Source organism: Myxine glutinosa, chromosome 2 (assembly GCF_964187855.1).
Source record: "Myxine glutinosa chromosome 2, kmMyxGlut1.1, whole genome shotgun sequence".
Lineage (NCBI taxonomy): Eukaryota > Metazoa > Chordata > Myxini > Myxiniformes > Myxinidae > Myxine > Myxine glutinosa.
The window spans coordinates 233635899-233658496 of NC_136262.1; the positions used below are offsets into that span (position 1 = coordinate 233635899).

Genomic DNA, 22598 nt, shown 5'->3' on the forward strand with positions numbered 1-22598 from the left:
ATGCGTACCGTTTAGCGCCACCTGGTGATGGTGGCAGAGGGTATTACAATTTCCTTTTTTACCATGGCAACACTGAGGTCAAAGCACTCTTTGCATTGGTCAATTTTTCCTCCTTCCATTCCTCCCTCCCCCCGCCCCCACTCCCCCAAAATGGAGGGGCCTGTCAAAGCCAACCCCCCTCGCCCCCCCATCCCCCAAAGATGTATATGTAGTATATCTTTCCCCTCCCTCTCCCCTCACCACTCCTTCCCCAACCCCCTTCCACTCCCCCACTCCCCCACTCCCTTCCTCACCCCTCCCTCTTCTGCCTCCCCCCCCCCCCCCCTTCCCAGCAACGCCTGGTACTCGTGCTAGTTATAGATAAATAAAATTATACAGGCGGAGGCGCTACTATGGTAAAGGTTCGTGTCAATCAGACCAACGGTTGCCGAGAAAATGAATTTTAATAATGCAGACACGTCACATGTACATTACACGTACACAAACGAATGCCCAACTCTGCTTTTCACTTTACGAGCACAGGGTAATTAACCTAAAATCACTTCAGGAGCAAATTATTTGTTTGAAAGGTTATAAAATAAGTGTAATAGGTGAAAAGTGTGTAATAGGTGAAAATAAGTGTAATAGGTGAATCCACTTTTCTTCTGGTTCTAGTTCTTTCTTTTTGTTTTCTGGGTTTTTTTTGGTTTGTATTAGCAGAAACATTTGTGTGTGTGGCAGACATGCTTTTCTTTCTTGCGGATTATGTGGTTTTGTCGAGTGATGCATAATTCATGGCTGGTGGTCACCATTGAAGTACTATTCTTGTATATATGTATTTTTTTGAAACATTCATTTTTAACTCAACTGGACTGCCGTCCAGTTGAGTTCATCACATACTGAACCCTCCGGCGTCTGTCGTCTGTCGTCGTCTGTCGTCTGTCGTCCGTTAACTTTTCGACGTTAACACTCCAGCGTCCACAAATATCAACCGATTCTGATCAAACTTGACATGCAGCAACCTTACCCCAAGGACCAGGTTGATATTACATTTCAGCCCGATCCGTTGAAAAATGGCGGACCTAGGCGACCATTTTGTTTTTGGTCATGAAAACGACGTTAACACTCTAGCATCCACAAATATTAACAGATTTTGATCAAACTTAGAATATTTAACCCTTACCACACAAGGTAGGTTCATATTGCATTCCAACCCGATCCATCACAAAATGGCCGCCATAGGCCGCCATATTGTTTTCAGCTCCGAAATGACGTTAAGACTTTAACGTCCACAAATATTTCTGGATTTTGATCAAACCTGGACTATCGTCATGTTTGCAGCCGTAGTTTCTGGCAGTCAGGTAACATTTTTCTCAATGATTAGCATGTATATGAAATGTCCATATACATTTTCCCTATAACTTTCATGACAAGGATTCCCCGCAATTTCTTCTGACGTCACTTAAATATGCACTTGCGACGTTTTGTGGGCATGTTCACTGGGACAAGATATGGCGGTGGGTGAATTTGAAAGCGAATTACACCCGTTTCCCTTTGTCTACACAACTATATTTCTGCAACATTGTTGCAAAGTGTAACATTGTATCAATATTGTAAAACAAGGACAAGTATAAGGATACAAGGACCTTAAAATTATTACACAAGGTTGTTGGCTTTTCATTTAAGTCAAATCTAGTACAGACAACTGACCTACTTTAAAGTTGTCCAGTCAGTTCAGTTGAGTTCTGCTTCCCTGGAAGCTCTAGTTAAATACAGTATATCATTTATTTACCTGATTTCGCCACTCTTTTTCACAGCAAATTGAGGAGGCACGTCAGGTGGGTTGCTACAAAAAGGGAACCATGATGGTTGGGCGCAACTTGGCTGAGATGGTGGTCATCTTGAAGATCCTGCCTACCAGTGAGTTTTACCTATTGTATATTGACACAATCTCATGCTTGTAATGTTGTAGTGTCCTTATTTAATGTTTGCCACATTGTCATGTTGCTTTGGGCATGCCGCTACAGTGCCTGTTATGTTTAGGGAGTATTATACTTTGCCAGCACAGAGAGGTTTCTGAAGTTGATCCCCATAATTTTCCATCAGTACATATGTAAAAACCTGCCAACATTGACAATATATTTTACTTTTGCTGTAGCTTCATTTGTGAAAACTCACAGTGCGATTCATTCATGTTGTTGTGCTGATTGAGTATATGGCACAATTGGTAATTGGTACATGAAAGTCCCATCACATCATTAATTTGGCATCCAGTTTGCCATTAATTTTTTATTATACCTCCGCTGATGAAATCGCTGGAGGCATTATGTTTTTGGGTTGTCCGTTCGTCTGTCCATCCATCCGTGATAGGTTTTCGTTACCTCGTTAAGTTGAGAACGACTTGAAGGATCTTAGTCAAACTTGGTGCAGGTATGTATAATGAGGTAAAGTTGAACTGATTAGATTTTGGGGTCAAAGGACAAATGTCAGACATTGATCTGTTCAGGTGACATTCAGGTTAAATTTAAAAACGCAACTGAGAAATGTCAGGTAAAATTTATTTTACCGAGCTAACTGGTGAACCAGTCAAGGGATTTTCACCAAACTTGGTATAATTATATTGTTACGGCCCAGGGTTCGGGTCTACTACGGGGTTAGCCTCCGTTACCTCCCAAACTGACCGGACATGAGGCTGCCGCACACGAATAACTTCGTACTTCGTCAAGTTGTGAACCAGCAACTACCAACACCAATTGGTCCGTTGCACGATAGCAGGGTCCAATCGTCTAACACTGCTTACCTGTACCACATGATGGTTCCAATCGGGGAAGGTACCCTCCAGTGGTGTACCACTTTTGTTCCTGGGTGGAAATTTAGATGGCCGAGCAACCGTTGGTACCTGCCGGGCTGATGCTAATTACTCCTGAACACCAAAATCGTTATGGTCGCGGACAATGGCGGACCAATGAAAAAAAGGACATTCGCGAACAGTCAGAAAGGAAATGTTTAACGATTCGATTTATTTACAAATATGTACAGTGCAACTTATCGGTAGGAAAGAAAAAGGGACAAGAGGCAGAAACTTAGCTTAATCTACTCCTTATGACAATTACTATGAATAAACACAACAAGGGCGCCCAGCACACATTCACGGGGGAGGGTAGGGGAAAAACGAACGTCGGGATCCTGCTACCAAATGGTTACAATGTTACCCGATGCTTTTCCTTGCGACGACCCTTTATCTTGATGTCACCACTGAGCACCCCGAGCGGGTAGAGGCAATCCCCAGCACAAACTTGAGCATGTAAAGGCGATCCTCAGGACGAACTTGAGTGGCGAAATCAGGTGCCAACTCGTAAACCAGTGATGGGATGTGGAACAAACCTGGTGTAAGTGTACATGATGCAAAGATGAACTGATTGGATTATGGCATCATCAGATCAAAGGTCAGAGGTGATGTCATGTAAACATGTGATAACTTGAGAACAGCTGAAGGGATTTAAACCAAACTTGGTACAAGTATGTATAATGATGTAAACATGAACTGATTACATTTTTGGGGAGGTCAAAGGTCATGTTCGGTTAAAAATCCTGTTACCATGATAACTTGGGAACCAGTGATGGGATTTTGCCCAAACTTGGTATAAGTATATATTATGTTGCAAAGATGAACTGATTATATTTTGCCTTCAAAGGTGAGGAGTGAGGTGATTTTGGTGATATCAGAGGTCATGATGGGTAAAAATGTGGTACTTGAGAACAGCTGAATTGGATTTAAATCAAACTTGGTACAAGTATGGAAAATAATGTAATAATGTGGGTGGAGGCATATTGGTCAATGTCGTGATGTCGAAGAGTATTGTTCTAGTTTTCTGCATGTTTTCCATATTTTAGGATATTAAGCTATGGACGATGGGCGATCCTCTTCACGCTGCCGAGGCAATTTCATTGGCATGGGGCACAATCCTGGATGGGTCACCACTCACCACTCCGACACAAGAGTCTCTAATGGCTTACTTTTCTAGTAAAGTGGGATTAATTTTGTCTAACTTGGAAGGATGACATGCTGAGTCAACCCACCAGGTGTTATTTTGGCATGGCAGGGGCTTGAATTCCGGACCTTAAGATATCTGAACCCAGCTATCTTAACCATTTAGCCACGACCAACCTGTTCTACATTCTCATCATGTATAATAATGATAAATAAATAGAGGACTCGTCTGAGAAATGGTGATTTGGGGTCGAGATGAAATGAAATGATTTGTGTTGCATATCTATTTTTACGGCGTAGCCCATAGGGCAAAGCCGTCTAGAACAGTGTTTGTCGGTCCGTATGTATGTATGTATAATCCCCTCAAACGTATACCAATCAGAGCTGAGGATCTGGTCACATGACAGGGTGATGTACGCCGTAATGACATCAGATGTAATCACAACGGCTGACTCTCCACACACCACCATTTTGATTAATATCCCGTTCATGCCAAACATATCGTCAAACCTGTCATATATCACAATCGCCATGCTCTACCTTTACGTTTTTCATTCTGTGTGAAAGACATTCAAACCGATTTTTAAAATGACCATCGAGTATTGAAAGCATCAGCATTACGGCTCTTACAACAAAACGGTACGTATAGGCATTAGGCGTTAAGCCTCACCTTTGGACTGCTTCGGCCAAATTAAGCCCACGTTTCTTAATACAGTAGTGTATCGTTTCAGTCGTATCGTTTTCGTAATCATAATAATATCGTAAATATAACCATAACACTTTAATCCCAATGTCGTGAATGGAAGGTTTATGGATTCAAGCGGTGTATGGTTCATGATCAATGATGAGCTGTGTTCGGCACTAATATTGATCATAGTGGAAGGAATTAGCCTCGGTTTTTAAAATGGTAATATCATTTTCGAAATAATGATAACATTAACGTTAATATTATAGTAAATCTAATCGTAACACTAATCCCTTCATAGTGACTGCAAACTTACTGGAAGTTAAAATATATCCTCTTCGACATATTAAAATAGCGGCAGTTTTGTGTCCGTTACGTCATTACGTCTATGATGTCATTACGACGGTTGACTCCACCGACCGACATTTTAATTTACTTGTAGGCTGATACCCGCTCACTATGGGAGCTGCAGGAAGGGTCAGATTACAGTCTATCTATGGTCGGGTCTCAAGAACATTGGGTGTGTTCATTTTCCAAGTTTCTTGTGGAGAGATCGCCAAGTGGTTAAAGCATTCGAACAAGCACTCCATTCAAAATCCTTAAGGAACGGCTGGCTTGGCAAGCACTAGCTAGCTGCTTGGTAAATGAGCACACCTCCAACCCTTGTGGAGTATATAGATTACAGTAGATCTTCGCTCATTTCTGTAAGTAAAACTTTCCTCACGGATGTCGGGATTCCTCCAAATTTCTTTGTTTAATGTTGCAAACAGCATTAGCGACTGTTTGAAAAGCTAATCATGTGTTTAAGCCCGGCTACACCGCTGTTAGACTTTCGGTCTTGTTTAACAGGGCTTGCATGTATGTGCACATGTAATATTTATGTGCCTTCCTTCCCCACCTTTTAAATTTTTTTTAAAGTGAATGAAATGTGTACCTTTTTACCTGTGACATGTCACATGTCTACAATAGCTCTGAGTGGTGGTGGTGGTGGTGGTTGTTGTTGTTGTTGTTGTTGTTGTTGTGACTTGTTGGGGTTCAATTTTTGAAATGTACATCCACCCATTGATCGGACAGCTGCAGCCCCCCACCCATATTTGTTGCTTGGCTCCACCCACCATAACACCCCAGACAAAATAATATGGCCGCCATCTTGGTTTTCTGGTGGGCCTAAGACAGGCTTGTAGACCTATGCTGATTGTACACTGCCCGGGTTTGTTGCATCAGATTTCCATTTCTTAGTTTGGGTTGAGTGTTGCTCATAATGAGGGCCCCCAAAAAATCTAATCATATATGTCAAATAAAAATTATTTGTAAGATTTGATAAAGCCTGTCGGTTAGCACGCACGGTATGCACCTCCCTAAAAAAATTGCTAGGTAATTTTTGAACCCCCTGCCCCTCCCTACCTTATATTGGGGTTAAGCAATCCGTGACCGTGTGACGAATTTGCTCATTCTGATATAACTGTGGCGGAGGCTGTCATGTATAAGAGGTGTTGAGTTAATCTTTTAACCATTACATTCATAGGTCAATCATGTCGAGTCTCCTCAGGCATAGGTAGGGTCCAATGGACCTGGCCAGGTGTTTGATGTGCTAAAACTTTTATTTCGGTATCTATTTCGATCCTTTCATGTCTTGCTCAAGTCAAAATTTTCAAACATTTGTCGGGTATAATTTTTTTTAAATTCCGTTCAGTTTTAATGAGAATTATTTAGTTACATTTAATTTTAAAAACTACTAGCACATTAAATGCGCGTTTCCCAATCCGCCGTTACAGGATTTTGCCACAGGTTGTGACCACAGTGCAGTCACTCTTGTTAACCACTGAAGTATTGATTTGTAAATCTATGGTCTTCAAGAGCAACACTTTTCTTTGTGCGTATAATTGGACCTTCTGGAAACACTCCAGTTGTTTTCATGTCAGAATTAATTTTGATTTTTAAATGGAAGGAAGCTTGTACTGCATTAATTTGATGGCGGTTGGGGGTGGAAGGAGCTGGAGGAAGTTGAAAGTAAATGTCAATGTTTTGATGTCACTCGGACTTTATTTGCTGGTTCTTTGTATTAGCAGTAAGGGATCACTAATTGGTGTCTTTGAATTCATGTTGTATGAATGATAATTTTGACTTTTTTCACTTTATAGTGGAGGCTGTTACAGCTCTGGGAAACAAAGTGATGGAAATGCTGAAGATACAGCACCCAAAAGAAGGTGAATTTTAAAACTTCTGCATTTTGAATAGCATAGTGATGTATAGTTTATATAGTGACTAGCAGAAGTACCCGGCATTGCTGGGCGGGGGAGGGGAGGGGGAGGGGCAGGGGAGGGGAGGAGGGGGGGGGAGGGGAGAAGAGGGGGGAGGGGAGAAGAGGGGGGAGGGGGTAAGGGGAGAGGGTAGGGGGGAGGGGAGGGGGGAAGGGTAGGGGGAGGGGGGAGGTGGAAAAAGGGAGGGGGAGAGGGTAGGGTGGAGGGGGAAGGGGAGGGTGGAAGGGTAGGGGGAGGGGGGAGGTGGAAAAAGGGAGGGGAGGAGGGAAGGGGAGGGGAGTCATATAGATGGTTACTGGCAATTGATCACATCCACAAATGATGGAGGGGGAAGGGGAGTGGAGGGGGAGGGAAGGAGGGGGGGAGGGGAGAAGAGGAGGGAAGGGAGAAGAGAAGAGGGGGGAGGGGGGAAGGGGAGAGGGTAGGGTGGAGGGGGAAGGGGAGAGGGTAGGGTGGAGGGGGAAGGGAGGGGGGAAGGGGAGAGGGTAGGGTGGAGGGGGAAGGGGAGGGTGGAAGGGTAGGGGGTGGGGGGAGGTGGAAAAATGGAGGGGGAGAGGGTAGGGTGGAGGGGGAAGGTGAGGGTGGAAGGGTAGGGGGAGGGGGGAGGTGGAAAAAGGGAGGGGGAGGAGGGAAGGGGAGGGGAGTCATATAGATGGTTACTGACAATTGATCACATCCACAAATGACGTAATCCACACAATTTATGTACTTTACATAACGTTAATAGGAATACATGGCCGTGTAGATGGGAAATAGTTTGTTTGAAATAAATCACCAAAAAAAAAAAAAAAATCATATGAAAGTTTTTTAAATTTAGAACTATTCTCACTCAGAGTTAAACATCACCGCAATATTACGCGGTTGCTTCGACGTTTTCTGTGAATTATGTCATCATTGTGAGATTTTTTTGGATTTTTTTTTTTTTGAAATGAGATTTTTATATTTAAAAAAACGGCAAAAAAGCATCGGAACAGCTGTGAAAAAGCATCAAAACAGTAGTGAAAAAGCATCAGAACAGCAGTGAAAAAGCATCAAAACAGCAATGTAAAAGCATCAAAACAGCAGTAAAAAGCATCGAAACAGCAACAATTGTCCGGTGATTTTTCAATCACCGCAGCTAAATGTGTCGGAGTAATTAACTATTTTCCTTCGTGCCTTTTTTTGTGTGTTTTTTTTTATACACAAATACATAAAATACACATAAATACACATAAAAATCAGATCAGAATCGGAATCAATATTCTCACAATCATCACAACACACCAGACACGTAGTTAATTACGCAGTGCTTCCTTGTAAACAATGTTCTTTGTCTTTCCTTGTTCGGATAGGATGTATAGATTGTTCTCTTGTCCTACCCGACTACATCCTACGTATAGTTGGCCATGGGAGAAGCACGGGGAATCAAGGTTCAGTCCGACCACCTTGAGAGATTGTCCTTGCGCCTTGCTGATGGACATGGCAAAGCTGAGCCGTACGGGGAATTGGAGCCTTTTGAACTCGAATGGCAGATCAGATGGTATGATTGGTATCCTCGGAATGAAGACCTGTTCCCCGCTATAGTTTCCCGTAAGTATGTTGGCCTCAATTACGTGAGGCATCAACTTTTTGATAGCCAGTCGTGTGCCGTTGCACAGTTTTGGAGGATCGATATTTCTCAGGAGCATGATTGGAGCACCTTCCTTTAGATGGAGTATGTGGGGAGGCACACCCGGAGGCTGTAGCGAATTGAGGAACTCTACCGGGTAATGGACAGTCTCGTGGTCGTTTTGGATTGAGTCGACAGATCGGTAAGTTCCTAGATCCCCAGGAATAGTCTGCAGAAGATCAAAATTGATTTTGTCCACTGCATCCTTCTTTAGGGCTAGAATTGCTCTTTCACAGAGCCAGGAGTGATTTCGGTAGTTGGCGGGGATGTTGGGGAAGACGTTCACCTTGAGTTCGTCAGCCGTGGTGACATTGTTGCCGCATGGTACGATGTCCAGTCCATCTTCAGGGCACGTCTCCAAATCTCTGTTTCCGATCTGTAACAGCTTTGCTGAAAAGGCGCCTGCGGCTACATCTCCATGAAGGGTGACACGCATGTTTGTGCTGAGTTTCAACTTCGTCACTTTTGACCATAGAGGAGATACCTTTATACAGGAACGAAGTTCATCTGCCTTGGTTCCGCGTGGTATGAGAGGCAGCGTCTGTTGGAAATCCCCTGCCATCAGAAGAGTAATGCCTCCCATGACAGTCTGATCGTTTCGAATATCTTGCAGTGTGCGGTCAACTGCCTCCAGTGCAACTCTGTGAGACATTGTGCACTCGTCCCAGACAATGAGTTGGCATTGCCGAAATACCTCTGCGACAGCCGATGACTTGGAGATGTTGCACATTGGCTGCTCCGTGTTAGTGAAGTTGAGGGGGAGCTTGAAGGTTGAGTGGGCGGTCCGGCCCCTGGGGAGAAGAGTGGCAGCAATTCCGGAAGAGGCAACTGCCAGAGCAATCATCTTTTTCTGCATGATTTTTGAGAGGAGGAGGAACTTTCCAGAATAAGGAACGTTTTTCCAGTGCCTCCAGGTGCGTCCAGAAAGAACAATCCACCTTCAGAAGAGTGTATGCTCGCCAGCACTTGCATGTAGATCTGTTCTTGCTCCACTGTCAGTCTTGGCTCGTTTTCATTGATGTAGTTTTCCAACTCTTGTGCGTTGTATGAAGTCTCTCGGAGTACTTCCCGAGCCAGGTGATTCTGTTGTTGTCGCTGTGTTACAGGAAGGCCAATGACCTCCAGCGAATGTCCTCCAAGAGAAAGCAGTTTGTCTTCTATGAGTACGAAGGCTTCATTGTAGATCGCATCGGAGTAGTCTGCTTCAGCATGAACCTGTCTTGCCCTGTGGAGAATGTCCTCGCTGAGATCGTCACGATGGTTATTCCACAGTTGTACCGGATTGGAGAGACCGCAAGTTTGTAGCATGATGGCATGATCGCTGCTCTGCCACCGGCTCAGATTCCGTGTATAATATGCCTCGCTGAAAAAAAATATGGATCTAAAGATGAAAGAAAAAGAAACCTATGTGGTGTGAATGGCAATGTTCCTCGCTGAAATGTGAAAAAACGCAATCGCTTTTCGCTCTGAATTACGTGCGAACGTGTAACTGTGAGTTTATGGCGGCAAGGATGGAACATCACGTGATCGCTCTGAGCGAATCAGCGCGCTGCTCTGCCACCGGCTCAGATTCCGTGTATAATATTCCTTGCTGAAATGCGCTGAGGTAAATATGAATAAAAAATATGGATCTCGTGCGAACTCGTGTGAATCGTGATCTCGTGTGAATTACGTGCGAACGCGTAACTGTGAGTTTATGGTGGCAAGGATGGAACATCACGTGATCGCTCTGAGCGAATCAGCGCGCTGCTCTGCCACCGGCTCAGATTCCGTGTATAATATTCCTCGCTGAAAAAAAATATGGATCTAAAGATGAAAGAAAAAAACCTTGTCTTCTATCCTTGATCTTCTCTATCCTTGTCCCCACCTCCTCCTTCTCATGGACTAACTTCGCTACTTCCTCCTTTCACTATACCTGGTTTCTATTCCTTGGTGTTGTGTGTGCTCTTTCCTGATGTTTTCCATCCAAATCCTCTGCAACTTCCACAAACACCTCTCTGTATTTTTCCACTCCTCGTCCAGACTTCTTTGCTAAGTTAGTCATATTTTTGCCTTCACCCTCTCCTTGTACTCTACGGCGATGTTATCTTTGCTCTTCCATCATTTGATCGTCTTCCAGCCCACATTATTAGCTTTCCTCTTTTTTCTGCATTTTCACAACAAACACCACAGGCCTGTGCTCATTTGTGGTTCTCTCTCCCCACCAACTTGCAGTCCTTGATTTTCCACAGCTGTTGCTTCATGATCATCAACAATTCCGATTCTGTCTCGCACTGTCCACTCCTTTATGTAATATTGTGGCTGTCCCACTTCTGTAGAACGAACTACCTACAACTAGACTGTTTCTTGCCAATAGCTCCACTGGATCTCGACTCTTTCTATTCCTCGTGCTCCATCCCAATATACAAACACACTCCACTTCACCAGGCTCAACTACTCCTTCATGTACATTTAAGTCACCTATTAGCATCACCTCCAGCTCAAGCATTTCCATCATCCTCTCAAATGTGTCACTGAAATCTTGCTTCTCTGCCTCGGTTCTTCTTGTTCGTGTCCCGTGGCACACATCAGTTGTTGACATATCATCACCCCTGCCATAATTATCCGTCCCTCTCATCTTTGCAGTTTGACCACCTCCTTGCTGATCTCTTCTGATATTAAGATCCCATCTCTGTTACTTCTTCCATCTCCTGCATGCACCAGCTTGTACCGTCCTACCATCCTCCTCAGTGTCTTCCTTTCATTTAGTCTCCTGGACGAACAACACCTCCAGCCTCCTTCTCTGCATCATCAACGCCACATCAAATACTCTTCCTTCCGTCGTTCCCATGTTTAGACTTACCCAGCCAAACTTCACATCTGGATCGCTGTTGGCCTGACAAGCCTCCTGTATTTTTGTTGGCCTTGCACCGTGGAAAAGGACAGTGGCTCTGTTGCCTTGACCGCAGTCACTATTCTGGTCTTGCAGAGTTAGTACCATTATGTTAAGTTTGGAACGTGGTAGTCACTCAACACTGCTGCCTGGGCTGTCCTACTCAACTTACTACGTCAGCAAGATGTTACCGACACATGCACACAAACATCCCTCGCTCCTGTTCCACTCACTCTCTTTCCCTCCTCCTTCACTCACCCCTCGACAACTTTCTTGACTCCTATCTCCTATTCATCTATCACTGGAATCCTCAATTTCTCACCACTCCGCTCACTGCTCAGATCATTTCAAACTCTGAAATCTCTCCTCGGGCCCATTTCTGGAGGGGAGATTATGCAGGCTCAAGTTCCTTGGACCGATAGGCTGGCAAAGCTGTTTTTGCGTTACTCCATGGGGGACAAAATGCCTTGTTCACTGTCGTTGTCGTTATAATGAAATCTCAAGCAATTTGTCAATAAATATCAGAATTACGACAAACTGTCATTGGCACTTGCTTTGCATTTAACTTCCTTCCCTCTCTCCCTCTTCTCCCTTTGCAGCATTCATCATCACACCCAGAAAGACCGGGTTTGATATTGTGTCTGGTGGTGCAACTGTGCGTATTCTCATTACCACCCTGCCGCCAAATTTACGCAAGCTTGACCCTGAGCTGCATTGTAAGCCCCTCGTATTCCTCTTCTGTTGTGCTGTTCATGTTGAACAAGTAAATGTTGACATATGCACTGGCACTTGGGATTTGCCTTGCATCATGAACATCTGTCTGTTCCAGTGGACATCAAGGTGCTGCATAGCGCACTTGCAGACATTCGCCACATGCGCTGGTTTGAAGAAAATGCTTCACAGTCCTCGTAAGAGCTCACACCCTACCGTACTTTTCTTGAGCAGTACTGTATTTCAATCTACCTTTCTTGTTTCTGTCAGAGCTTTATTTATTTATTTTTCAGGTTATTCACAACTGGTTTCTTCTTGGGTTGTTTTTCCTGTTTGCATAATATTATTTAAGCCTCTTGCTTGCCTTTTTAAAGTAGGCTCTTAAATGTCTTGAAGTTTCAATATAACCATCTCGTATGTCTTCTTCCAATGTATTTTTGTAACTTTTAGAAAATCCTTGCCAAAATCACATGGGAGGAAAAATAAATAAAGAAGAGGCTCTTGTGACTTTGCACTCCCATAATCTGTATAACAGCCACCAGTTGTGACGATATAAACGGCATGAGGGGTGCCACAAATTAACTTTCACCTGACCTTTGTTGTAAACTGCAATTTTTGGCTGCAGAGGTTCAAAACTTATTCAACTCTTCCGATTATTACTGACTAGCAGAAGTACCCGGCGTTGCTGGGCGGGCAGGGGAGGTGGGGGGAGGGGATGGGGGGAAGAGGAGGGGGGAAAAGGGGGGGTGGGGGGGAGGGGAGTGGGGGGAATGGGGAGGGAAGGGGGGAGAGGGGAGAGCCAGGGGGGAAGAGGGGGCAGCGGGGGGGAGGCAGCAGAGGAAGGGGGTTCATATATATCCTGGTGGGTGAATGTGGCGTTCATCACGTTTCTGAGTCAAGTGTGATGCCGATCATGAAGAAGAAGAAGAAGCCGTACTACCAACTTCGTCCACTTCCGGAATTGTTTGATTTATTTGTATTCAAATGTCTGGTGATTGTTTTGTATTTATTTATGTGAATGTGTACTTGTATATAACTGTCATTAATTTAAAAAGGCTTCGGCACGATCGAGCGGTTTTTTATTATTATTATTATTTTTTTTATTTTTTTTTTTTACTCCAAAAAAACGATTGGTTTTTTTTTTTTTCCTAAAACGCTCCCAGGCACTCACTGATGAACCTCTGAAAGTTTGACGAAGATCTGTTCAGCCATCTCTGAGAAAAATGGCGACAGACAGACAGACAGACACATACACAGACAGACGTCTCTCTTATATAGTAGATTACTTTTGATAAATAGCGTGCATTTGACTCCAGCACAGAGCATTCATTCTTGCTTTAAGCAGTGGCTGTTACAAACTATGTTTTTACTGCTGTATGGTTGAGACTATTTAATATGATACTTATGTTATTTATAAAATCGACAACAACGAAGATGTCTCGTTTTGTTTTGCCTGATTGTTGGTCCACGCAGGGTCAAAGTCTTGGTACGGCTGTTAACAGACTTAACGGAACGTTTTGTGGGATTGCGGCCTCTCACCCCTTGGATCATTGACCTGTTGGTAAGATGGTGATGATGAACCAAAGGTTGCAGTGCGTTTCCCGCCCTTGGCCTTGTACATCATCGACCTTGTAAAATCGCTACACCTCTCCTTTCCGATTACTCATTTGGCATCCTGCGTTAATGCATTTTCTTCCTGCTTCTATGTTGTTTGTTCTCTTTTACGGATTAATCGCCATGCCTTAACTGTTTGGACTGTTTCTACACGTCTTTGTATTTCTTCTGCATCATCGAATCATTTCAACAAGCACATCTATCTCTTCAGAAGGATAGGGTCACTAATGGCAACGATGGAATCAAAATACACATTTTGTATTATCTGAGATGTAATCCACACTTTCTATTACCTGAACTTCCTGTTCGGGCTTCCTTCACGGGACCTCGTTGGCTCGACAGCTGCTCCTTACACCTCAATCAAAGTTTTCCAATCCGGATCCGTCATGTTTTTTTGCCTCAGCCGACGGTTTCGCCGGAGGCATGTTGTCGGGTTGGTTGTTCGGTTGTCCATCCGTGACAGGTTTTTGTTACCGCGATAACATAAGAACGGCTGAATGGATCCAAGTCATACTTGGTATAAGTAAGTATAATTGTACAAAGATGAACTGATGCATTATGGGGTCAAGAGGTTAAAGGTCAGAGGTCCCGTTAGGTAAAACTTCTGTCACTGCACTAATTTATGAACCATTCATGGGATTTGGACCAAACTTTGCATAAGTACAGTGCATTCAGAAAGTATTCAGACCCCCTTCACTTTTTTCACATTTTCTTATGTTGCAGCCTTATGCCGAAATCGTTTAAATTCATTTTTTCCCTCATCAATCTACACTCAATACCCCATAATGACAAAGAGAAAACAGGATTTTAGAAAGTTTTGCAAATTTATTAAAAAGAAAAAACTGAAATATCACATTGACAAGTATTCCGACCCTTACCTCAGTACTTAGTTGAAGCACCTTTGGCAGCGATTACAGCCTCGAGTCTTCTTGGGTATGACGCGACAAGCTTTGCACACCTGGATTTTGGGATTTTCTGCCATTCTTCTCTGCAGATCCTCTCAAGCTCTGTCAGGTTGGATGGGGACCGTCGGTGGACAGTCATTTTCAGGTCTCTCCAGAGATGTTCGATTGGGTTCAAGTCAGGGCTGTGGCTGAGCCACTCAAGGACCTTCACAGAGTTGTCCCTAAGCCACTCCTGCGTTGTCTTGGCTGTGTGCTTCGGGTCATTGTCCTTTTGGAAGGTAAACCTTCGGCCCAGTCTGAGGTCCTGAGCGCTCTGTTTCAGGTTTTCATTAAGTATATCTCTGTACTTTGCTCCATTCATTGTTCCCTCAACCCTGACCAGTCCCCCAGTCCCTCCTGCTGAAAAACACCCCCACAGCATGATGCTGCCACCACCATGCTCACCGTTGGAATGGTATTGGGCAGGTGATGAGCGGTGCCTGGTTTCCTCAAGACATGACGCTTAGAATTGAGGCCAAACAGTTCAATCTTGGTTTCATCAGACCACAGAATCTTGTTTCTCACAGTCTGAGAGTCCTTTAGGTGCTCTTTTGCAAACTCGAAGCGGGCTTTCATGTGTCTTTCACTGAGGAGAGGCTTCCATCTGGCCACTCTGCCATAAAGCCCAGATCGGTGGAGTGTTGCAGTGATGGTTGTCCTTCTGGAAATTTCTCCCATCTATCGGGTTCTTGGTCACCTCTCTTACCAAGGCCCTTCTCCCCCGATTGCTCAGTTTGGCCGGGCGGCCAGCTCTAGGAAGAGTCCTGGTTGTTCCAAACTTCTTCCATTTAAGAATTATGGAGGCCACGGTGCTCTTGGGAACCTTCAGTGCAGCAGAATTTTTTTTGTAGGCTTCCCCAGGTCTGTGCCTCGACACAATCCTGTCTCTGAGCTCTGCAGGCAGTTCCTTCGACCTCATGGCTTGGTTTTTGCTCTGATATGCATTGTCAGCTGTGAGACCTTATATAGACAGGTGTGTGCCTTTCCAAATCATGTCCAATCAATTGGATTTACCACAGGTGGACTCCAATTAAGGTGGAGAAACATCTCAAAGATGATCAAGAGAAATGGGAGGCACCTGAGCTAAATTTCAAGTGTCATAGCAAAGGGTCTGAATACTTATGTCAATGTGTTATTTCAGTTTTTTCTTTTTAATAAATTTGCAAAACTTTCTAAAATCCTATTTTCTCTTTGCCATTATGGGGTATTGACTGTAAATTGATGAGGGGAAAAATGAATTTAAACGATTTCAGCATAAGGCTGCAACATAACAAAATGTGAAAAAAGTAAAGGGGTTTGAATACTTTCTGAATGCACTGTATATCATGATGCAAAGATTAACTGATTCGATTTTGGCATCAAAGGTCGGGGGTCATGCTAGTAAAAATATGATGCTTGAGAACAGGTGAAGGGACTTAAATCAAACTTGGTACAATCTATATATATATAAAACACAGTTTGTGTGTGTGTGTGTGTGTATGTGTGTGTGTGTGTGTGTGTAATGTTACCGATAGACTCCTAAACGGAGAGGCTTACGTGCTTGATATTTGACATAGACATGGCCATTGAGCCTGGGATGAACATGGCCGAACTCAAAATATTTGACGATCCATATTTTTTATTCATATTTACCTCAGCGCATTTCAGCGAAGTACCCGCTAATCTCAGCCGGTTCCAGAGCAGCTCGCTGATTCGCTCAGAGCGATCACGTGATGTTCCATTCCCGCCGCCAGACTGATTCGCTCAGAGCGATCACGTGATGTTCCATTCCCGCCGCCAGACTGATTCGCTCAGAGCGATCACGTGATGTTCCATCCCGTCACACGTCACACGTTTTTTCACCTTTTATGCAATCGTGTTTTGTATCGATTTTGTGCGATATGAATTAAATGTCTTTGAAACAGCTGTGAAACGTCTTTCCACAACCCTTCCGTAACCGATTGGAGCAGTTTATTGCCGCACAAAACGAGATCCGCGAAGCGAGTTGGTCGAGTCGTGCTGACCAAGATGGCGACACGGCGGCTTCACTTTTCACGGAGTATGAGCGTTCTATATATTTTCAATTCAGTGCGCCCGTGATTTGTGGCATAGACATGACCATTGGGCCTTCACGGTGTAATTTGTGCGAGGCTTTTGTCCGAGTGAGCTTGAGTCGAGAGGGCGAATGTACGGGTTGGGAATGTACGGGTCTCCCTTCCCCCGCCCGGCAACGCCGGTACTGGAGGACGTCACAGGATCGGTGAGTCTCCAAAATCCGCTTCGTGCTGTTGCGAATATGCAGGACTATGTCCGATTGTTGTGCTGCTCTCCGACCATGAGAACTGCAACGTCATTGTTGACTGGCCATCCCCTTCCCTCCCCCTCCCCCCTCCCTCCCCCTCCCCGCTCCCTCCCCCTCCCCCCTCCCTCCCCCTCCCCCCTCCCTCCCCCTTCCCCCTCCCCCCTCCCTCCCCCTTCCCCCTCCCCCCTCCGTCCCCCCTTCCCTTCCCCCCTTCCCTTCCCCCCTCCACTCTACCCCTCCCCTTCTCCCCTCCCTCTCCCCCCTTCTCCCCTCCCTCTCCCCCCTTCTCCCCTCCCTCTCCCCCCTTCTCCCCTCCCTCTCCCCCCTTCTCCCCTCCCCCTCCATTTTCCCCCTCCCCCCCATTTCCCCCTCCCCCCTCCCCCTCCCCCCTCCCCCTCCCCCCTCCCCCCTCCCCCTCCCCCTCCCCCTCCCCCCTCCCCCTCCCCCTCCCCCCTCCCCCTCCCCCCTCCCCCCTCCCCCTCCCCCTCCCCTCCCTTCCCCCCTGCCCCCTCCCCTCCCTTCCCCCCTGCCCCCTCCCCCCTTCCCCTTCCCCCCTACCCCCCTCCCCCCTACCCCCCTCCCCCCTACCCCCTCCCCCCTACCCCCTCCCCTCCCCCCTACCCCCTCACCTCCCCCCTCCGGCCCCTCCCCTCCCCCCTTCCCCCTCTCCCCCCTTCCCCCTCTCCCCCCTCCCCCCCTCCCCCCCCCTCCCCCCCTCCCCCCTCCCCCCCCCTCCCCCCCTCCCCCCTCCCCCCTCCCCCCTTCCCCCCTCCCTCCTCCCCTCCTCCCTCCCCTCCTCCCTCCCCTCCTCCCTCTCCCCCCTCCTCCCCTCCCATCCCCTCCCCCCCCTCCCATCCCCTCCCCCCCCTCCCATCCCCTCCCCCCCCTCCCATCCCCTCCCCCCCCCCCCATCCCCTCCCATCCCTCACCCTCCCCATCCCCCCCTCTTCTCCCCTCTCCCCCTCCCTCTCCCACTCTTCTCCCCTCCCCCCCGTTCCCCCCCCTCCCCCGCCCGGCAATGCCGGGTACTTCTGCTAGTTATGTATAATGGTGTAATAAAGTGGGCGGAGGTATATCGGTCGACGTCAAAGAGTGCCGTTTGAGGTTTTTTTTTTTTTTTTTTTTTTTGTGCCGTTTGAGCCTGCTTGGATAGCCAGGAGCTGAATTGTCTTGGTTTTGAGGTTGTTTTGTCGTTCTCTTTGTCTTTTTTCTCCCCCAAATTTTGTCCTTTCTTCCTTTTCAACATCATCTTATCCCCCTCATTTGTTTTTCTTAATTCACCCCAAAACACGATCTTATTCTACCTTTGACGTACTTCCTGTCCAGCTCTTTTTCCTCTATAATTTTCTCAATATCTTCATTGAAGAATATACTTCTTCCTTTAAAAGCTTTTAAAACTTTAAAATGCTTAACTTTTTTTTCTTCCTTTTCAACATCATCTTATCCCCCTCATTTGTTTTTTTTAATTCACCCCAAAACACGATCTTATTCTACCTTTGACGTACTTCTTGTCCAGCTCTTTTTCCTCTATAATCTTTTCAATATCTTCATTGAAGAATATACTTCTTCCTTTAAAAGCTTTTAAAACTTTAAAATGCTTAACTTTTTTTCTTTCTTTTTTTTGTATACAAGATCTAGGCTCGTGTAAGAGCTAACATTAATCACACAAAAAACGGACACACAAAACATGCAATAAAGGGAGCGGGAGACAAGATGGGGAGAGGGAGGGAAGCATACAAGTACAACAGCAGAGAACAGGGCATTGGGAGATCTGTCGAAGGGAGAGGGCTTGGGGGGGAGGAGGCATGGGAAAGGGGGGGGGGGGGGGTGGGAGACGTAAAAAAAACAAAAACACATGGACACTGCTAGGACTTCCAGGAAAGAAGTCGGTATTTCAAAAATGTGAGTCTGGGGTGAATTAACGGGGGTAGAAGAGATCAAGGTTTTGGATGGGGGAAGATAAGAAATGGTGGTGAACAGCTGTTTTCAAGTCCTGGAGGGAGGAGTGGGATTGAAGAGAGTGAGGGAGTTTGTTCCAGAGGCAGGAGAAAAGAGGAATGAAAGAGTGAAGATGAGCAGAGAGTCTTGATTTTGGCGATTTCACCAGAAGGGGGTTGCTGGCAGATCTTGTGCGACCTGTCGGAAGATTTGGGGGACAGAGCATAGATAGAGCTGGGGGAGCTAGGCCGGATAGGAGTCTGTAGAAGACAGAAAGACCACCTACCTGCCTGCGGTGAGTGACTGAAAGGCCCTCACAATCGGCTTCATCGTGGGAGATTCCAATGATTCTGAAAGCTTTTGTTTCAACAGCATGAAGCCAAGCTAGGTGTGAGGCAGGAGCACCAGCCCAGAGGGGAGAGCAGTATTCCATTGAGCTGCAGATGAAAGCTTTGTATGTGCTGAGGAGCTCAGGTGTGCCAAGGAAGGACTTCGCATGACGGAGGATGCCCAGTCGGCGACTGGCTTTGGAGGCCAGCTTGGAAATGTGGTTTTCCCAGGAAAGATCATGGCAGATAGTGAGCCCCAAAAGGTTGAGTGACAGAACTTCTTGGAGAAGATTGTTGAGAAAGTAGATGGGAGGTTTGTCCAGTCTATCTTTTCGGGGAGACAAAGTGAGAGTGTAAGATTTGTCAGGATTGAAAGACATGTTCCACTTGTTTGAATTTTGGTCTGGTCTGCAGTGAGCGAGGAGGCTGCAGATTGCTGATCTGAGGGATGAGGTATGGAGCGGCAGAGAGTGGAGCCATCGGCAAAGAGATAGAGAGGATTTTCCAGAGAGTCGGAGAGATCATTGATGAAGACCAGAAAAAGCACGGGGCTCAGAACACTGCCTTGGGGAACTCCAGCCTGAACAGGAAGTGGAGATGAGAGAAATCCATTCAGGGCCACACCGTTGACTATGACCAGAGAGGAAGAGAAGAGAGGAAGTTTGTTCCTCGATCATGCCATTAGTGTGTTTTCCCCACCTATTTCCACTGTTCGTTTTCATTCTGTTATGTCCTGGTCTGTTTTATGTTCCTGCTCCTCCACGAGCCCTGACTCTATGCAACGAAAAAAAACAACATGAACGGTCACAAAAAAGACTTAATTGTCAGATATTGTGATTTGTTGGTGCACCACCCTCTCCTGCCCTTACCTCTAATATGCACAACATGCGCAGCAACCAAACCTGCCCTCTCTCTTTTCATCCACCACACGCATGTAAATGTCGATGACTTCCAAATATTTTGTATTGTTTTGCAAATACATTTTCTTTCTTAAATGTTTGAAGCTGCTTTGCTGTAAATTTTTGTTACAGGCTCACTACGCCGTAATGAATAATCCGTCCAGACAGCCATTGCCACTCAACACTGCCTTCAGGTTTGTTTCTATCTGCCCATGGGGTGAATTCTTACTGACTTGTTTGTTTGAATAATGAGATTTTACAAAAGGGAAGCATCACTATGTCACTTAATGAAATTTAGACACAGTTACCATTGGCTGAATATGTACTTAGACGTACATTTTGCTCATAACGTGTTTATCAAGCCACTGTCGGTTACATTTTCAGTTCCGAGTTACAAGGACGACACTCCAAATCACAATTAAAATAATATCCGGGGCACTGTATCAGCAGCACAGCCGTGCTCCCAGCAATGATGCAACCATAGGCCACAGGCTGCATACGAAATAATAATGTCACGTCTGAGGACATTAACACAGTTTGCCTCAATGCCGGGACCTTTTCTCCTGGGAAATGGCCAAATGATCTCTTGATGCATTTAATTATTATTCTTTACTGTTCCCCAATGTTTTCCAAATGAGCCAAAATTGACAGCGCACGCACGGGAGGCGGAGTCATCTGAACACATTTTCTTACCTTCTAAAGGGTTTATGTGTGAAGAAAAGTACAGGGAAGAGGGTCGACAAGACTTTATCATAAACAATAAATGGGCACAGATAGGAATAATGGGGCATGCAAACTTAATTTTTTAAGAGATTCTTCACCATTGAGTGATAGGGCCAAAAACGATATATTGCACGATATTTCAAAAAGTTGTGGACGAGTTATGCCGAAACCTGGTGGATGAGTTGGGTAAGCGACAAGAACAAGCCGATTAGATTCTGGTTCAGGTCCAGATCCAGTTCTGGCCTATCAGTGGGATACAAAACTGTTAAGCACGGCGAAGGTATGCACGCTAGCGAGTGCCGTTCTCGTTTTTTTTTTGGTTTTTTTTTTAATGTCGTACTCCAAGACGTGCTATCACCCTGCACTCACGAAGCGAAAAGTGGGGTTAAGCGAACAGTTGTGTACGTTTCTGCATTTTAAAAAGTAATTTTCTCAGCATCCGTTGGTCCGATTGACACAAAATGTTCACTATAGTATACATATACTCATGTGGATTTTTTTATTGATAATTATGATGTCATAGGTCATGTGGTTTGGGCATCATATTGGAAACCCGAAAACCTTTCGACCTCTATATCTCCGAAACCGCTTCATGGAAAAAATTGAAATGTGGCTCATTGTAAAGAACTCTGCCTGGGGAATGAGTGTATCATGTCTTCATTCGTGTCTTCATTATGACGTCATAATTTGACAAGTACTACGCTTAGTCCAATCTGTTTGAAATTTCTTGAGTGTGGTCTATGCAACAGTTGTATTGGAGAATGTAAATTTATGACGTCATCAGTCACGTGGTAAGAATTCCATGAATACCATTCAGTTAAATTAATGTTGGTCAAACAAATTTCGATAATTTTTTTAACGTGATTATGCATAAAAAATACCAAAAGGTGCTGAGGATTTGTTGGCATGATTAAAAGTCATTTTACGGTTGGAAATGGCTGAGCATGCAGGAGAGACCCTCTTGCAACCACTGGCATCTTGCGCCCACCCCGATGCTGGTTCAGGGTGCCGGCGATAGTTTGTCTCCTCTTCATAAAGGACACTGGGATCCTTCACGTCCACCACTTAATCACTACATTTGTTATTCAAACTCAGGCTATACTGCTTAGAGGCAAGTGTTTGGACCTCAAGGTATATACAGTCGGAACCCGCTATTCGCGGGGGATACATTCCTGGAAAATCCGCAAATAGCGAAACCCACAAATAGGGGGGCATTGTTTCAATGGAAAAAGGGGGGATAGGTTCCCGAGTCACAAAAATCCGCGAATATTGAGGAACAAACCGCGAATAGCGAGGCAAAATCCACGAATGGCGTGGCAAAATCCCCAAATGATGAGGCAAAATCCAGAGAATGTCGATGAAAATCCATTAATGCATGCCATGCCATTGTTTCAATGGGGAAAAGGGAGACAGCTAATTGCACTAATATATATACTGTGGAGTGTTTTCATTCTGTACAGTAACTCGCAGGGATGACGTGTTATGCATCTGGTGGGATATCACGCAAAGCAATGTTTACCGTCTGTAGGGATATCCCGCGAAACATTGTTTACCTGTGAACGGCGGCAGGATATCACATGAAGCTGCTCACAGTGTTAATGACGGGATATCACATGAAGCTATTCACAGTGCTAATGACGGGATATCACATGAAGCTATTCACAATGCTAATGACGGGATGTCACGTGAAGCTATTCACAGTGTGAATGACGGGATATCCCGC

General features: G+C 45.3%; 1 protein-coding gene across 1 annotated transcript in view; it reads left to right on the forward strand.

The window, feature by feature from the left end:
* Nucleotides 1-22598, forward strand: part of ILF2 (interleukin enhancer binding factor 2) — a 56196-nt gene that overhangs the window by 11989 nt on the left and 21609 nt on the right. Inside the window, exons 6-11 of the mRNA XM_068106079.2 lie at nt 1797-1899; nt 6797-6862; nt 12036-12152; nt 12266-12344; nt 13621-13708; nt 20285-20346. Of these exons, the coding sequence (XP_067962180.1) occupies nt 1797-1899; nt 6797-6862; nt 12036-12152; nt 12266-12344; nt 13621-13708; nt 20285-20346 (515 nt within the window). The remainder of the gene's footprint in view (nt 1-1796; nt 1900-6796; nt 6863-12035; nt 12153-12265; nt 12345-13620; nt 13709-20284; nt 20347-22598) is intronic.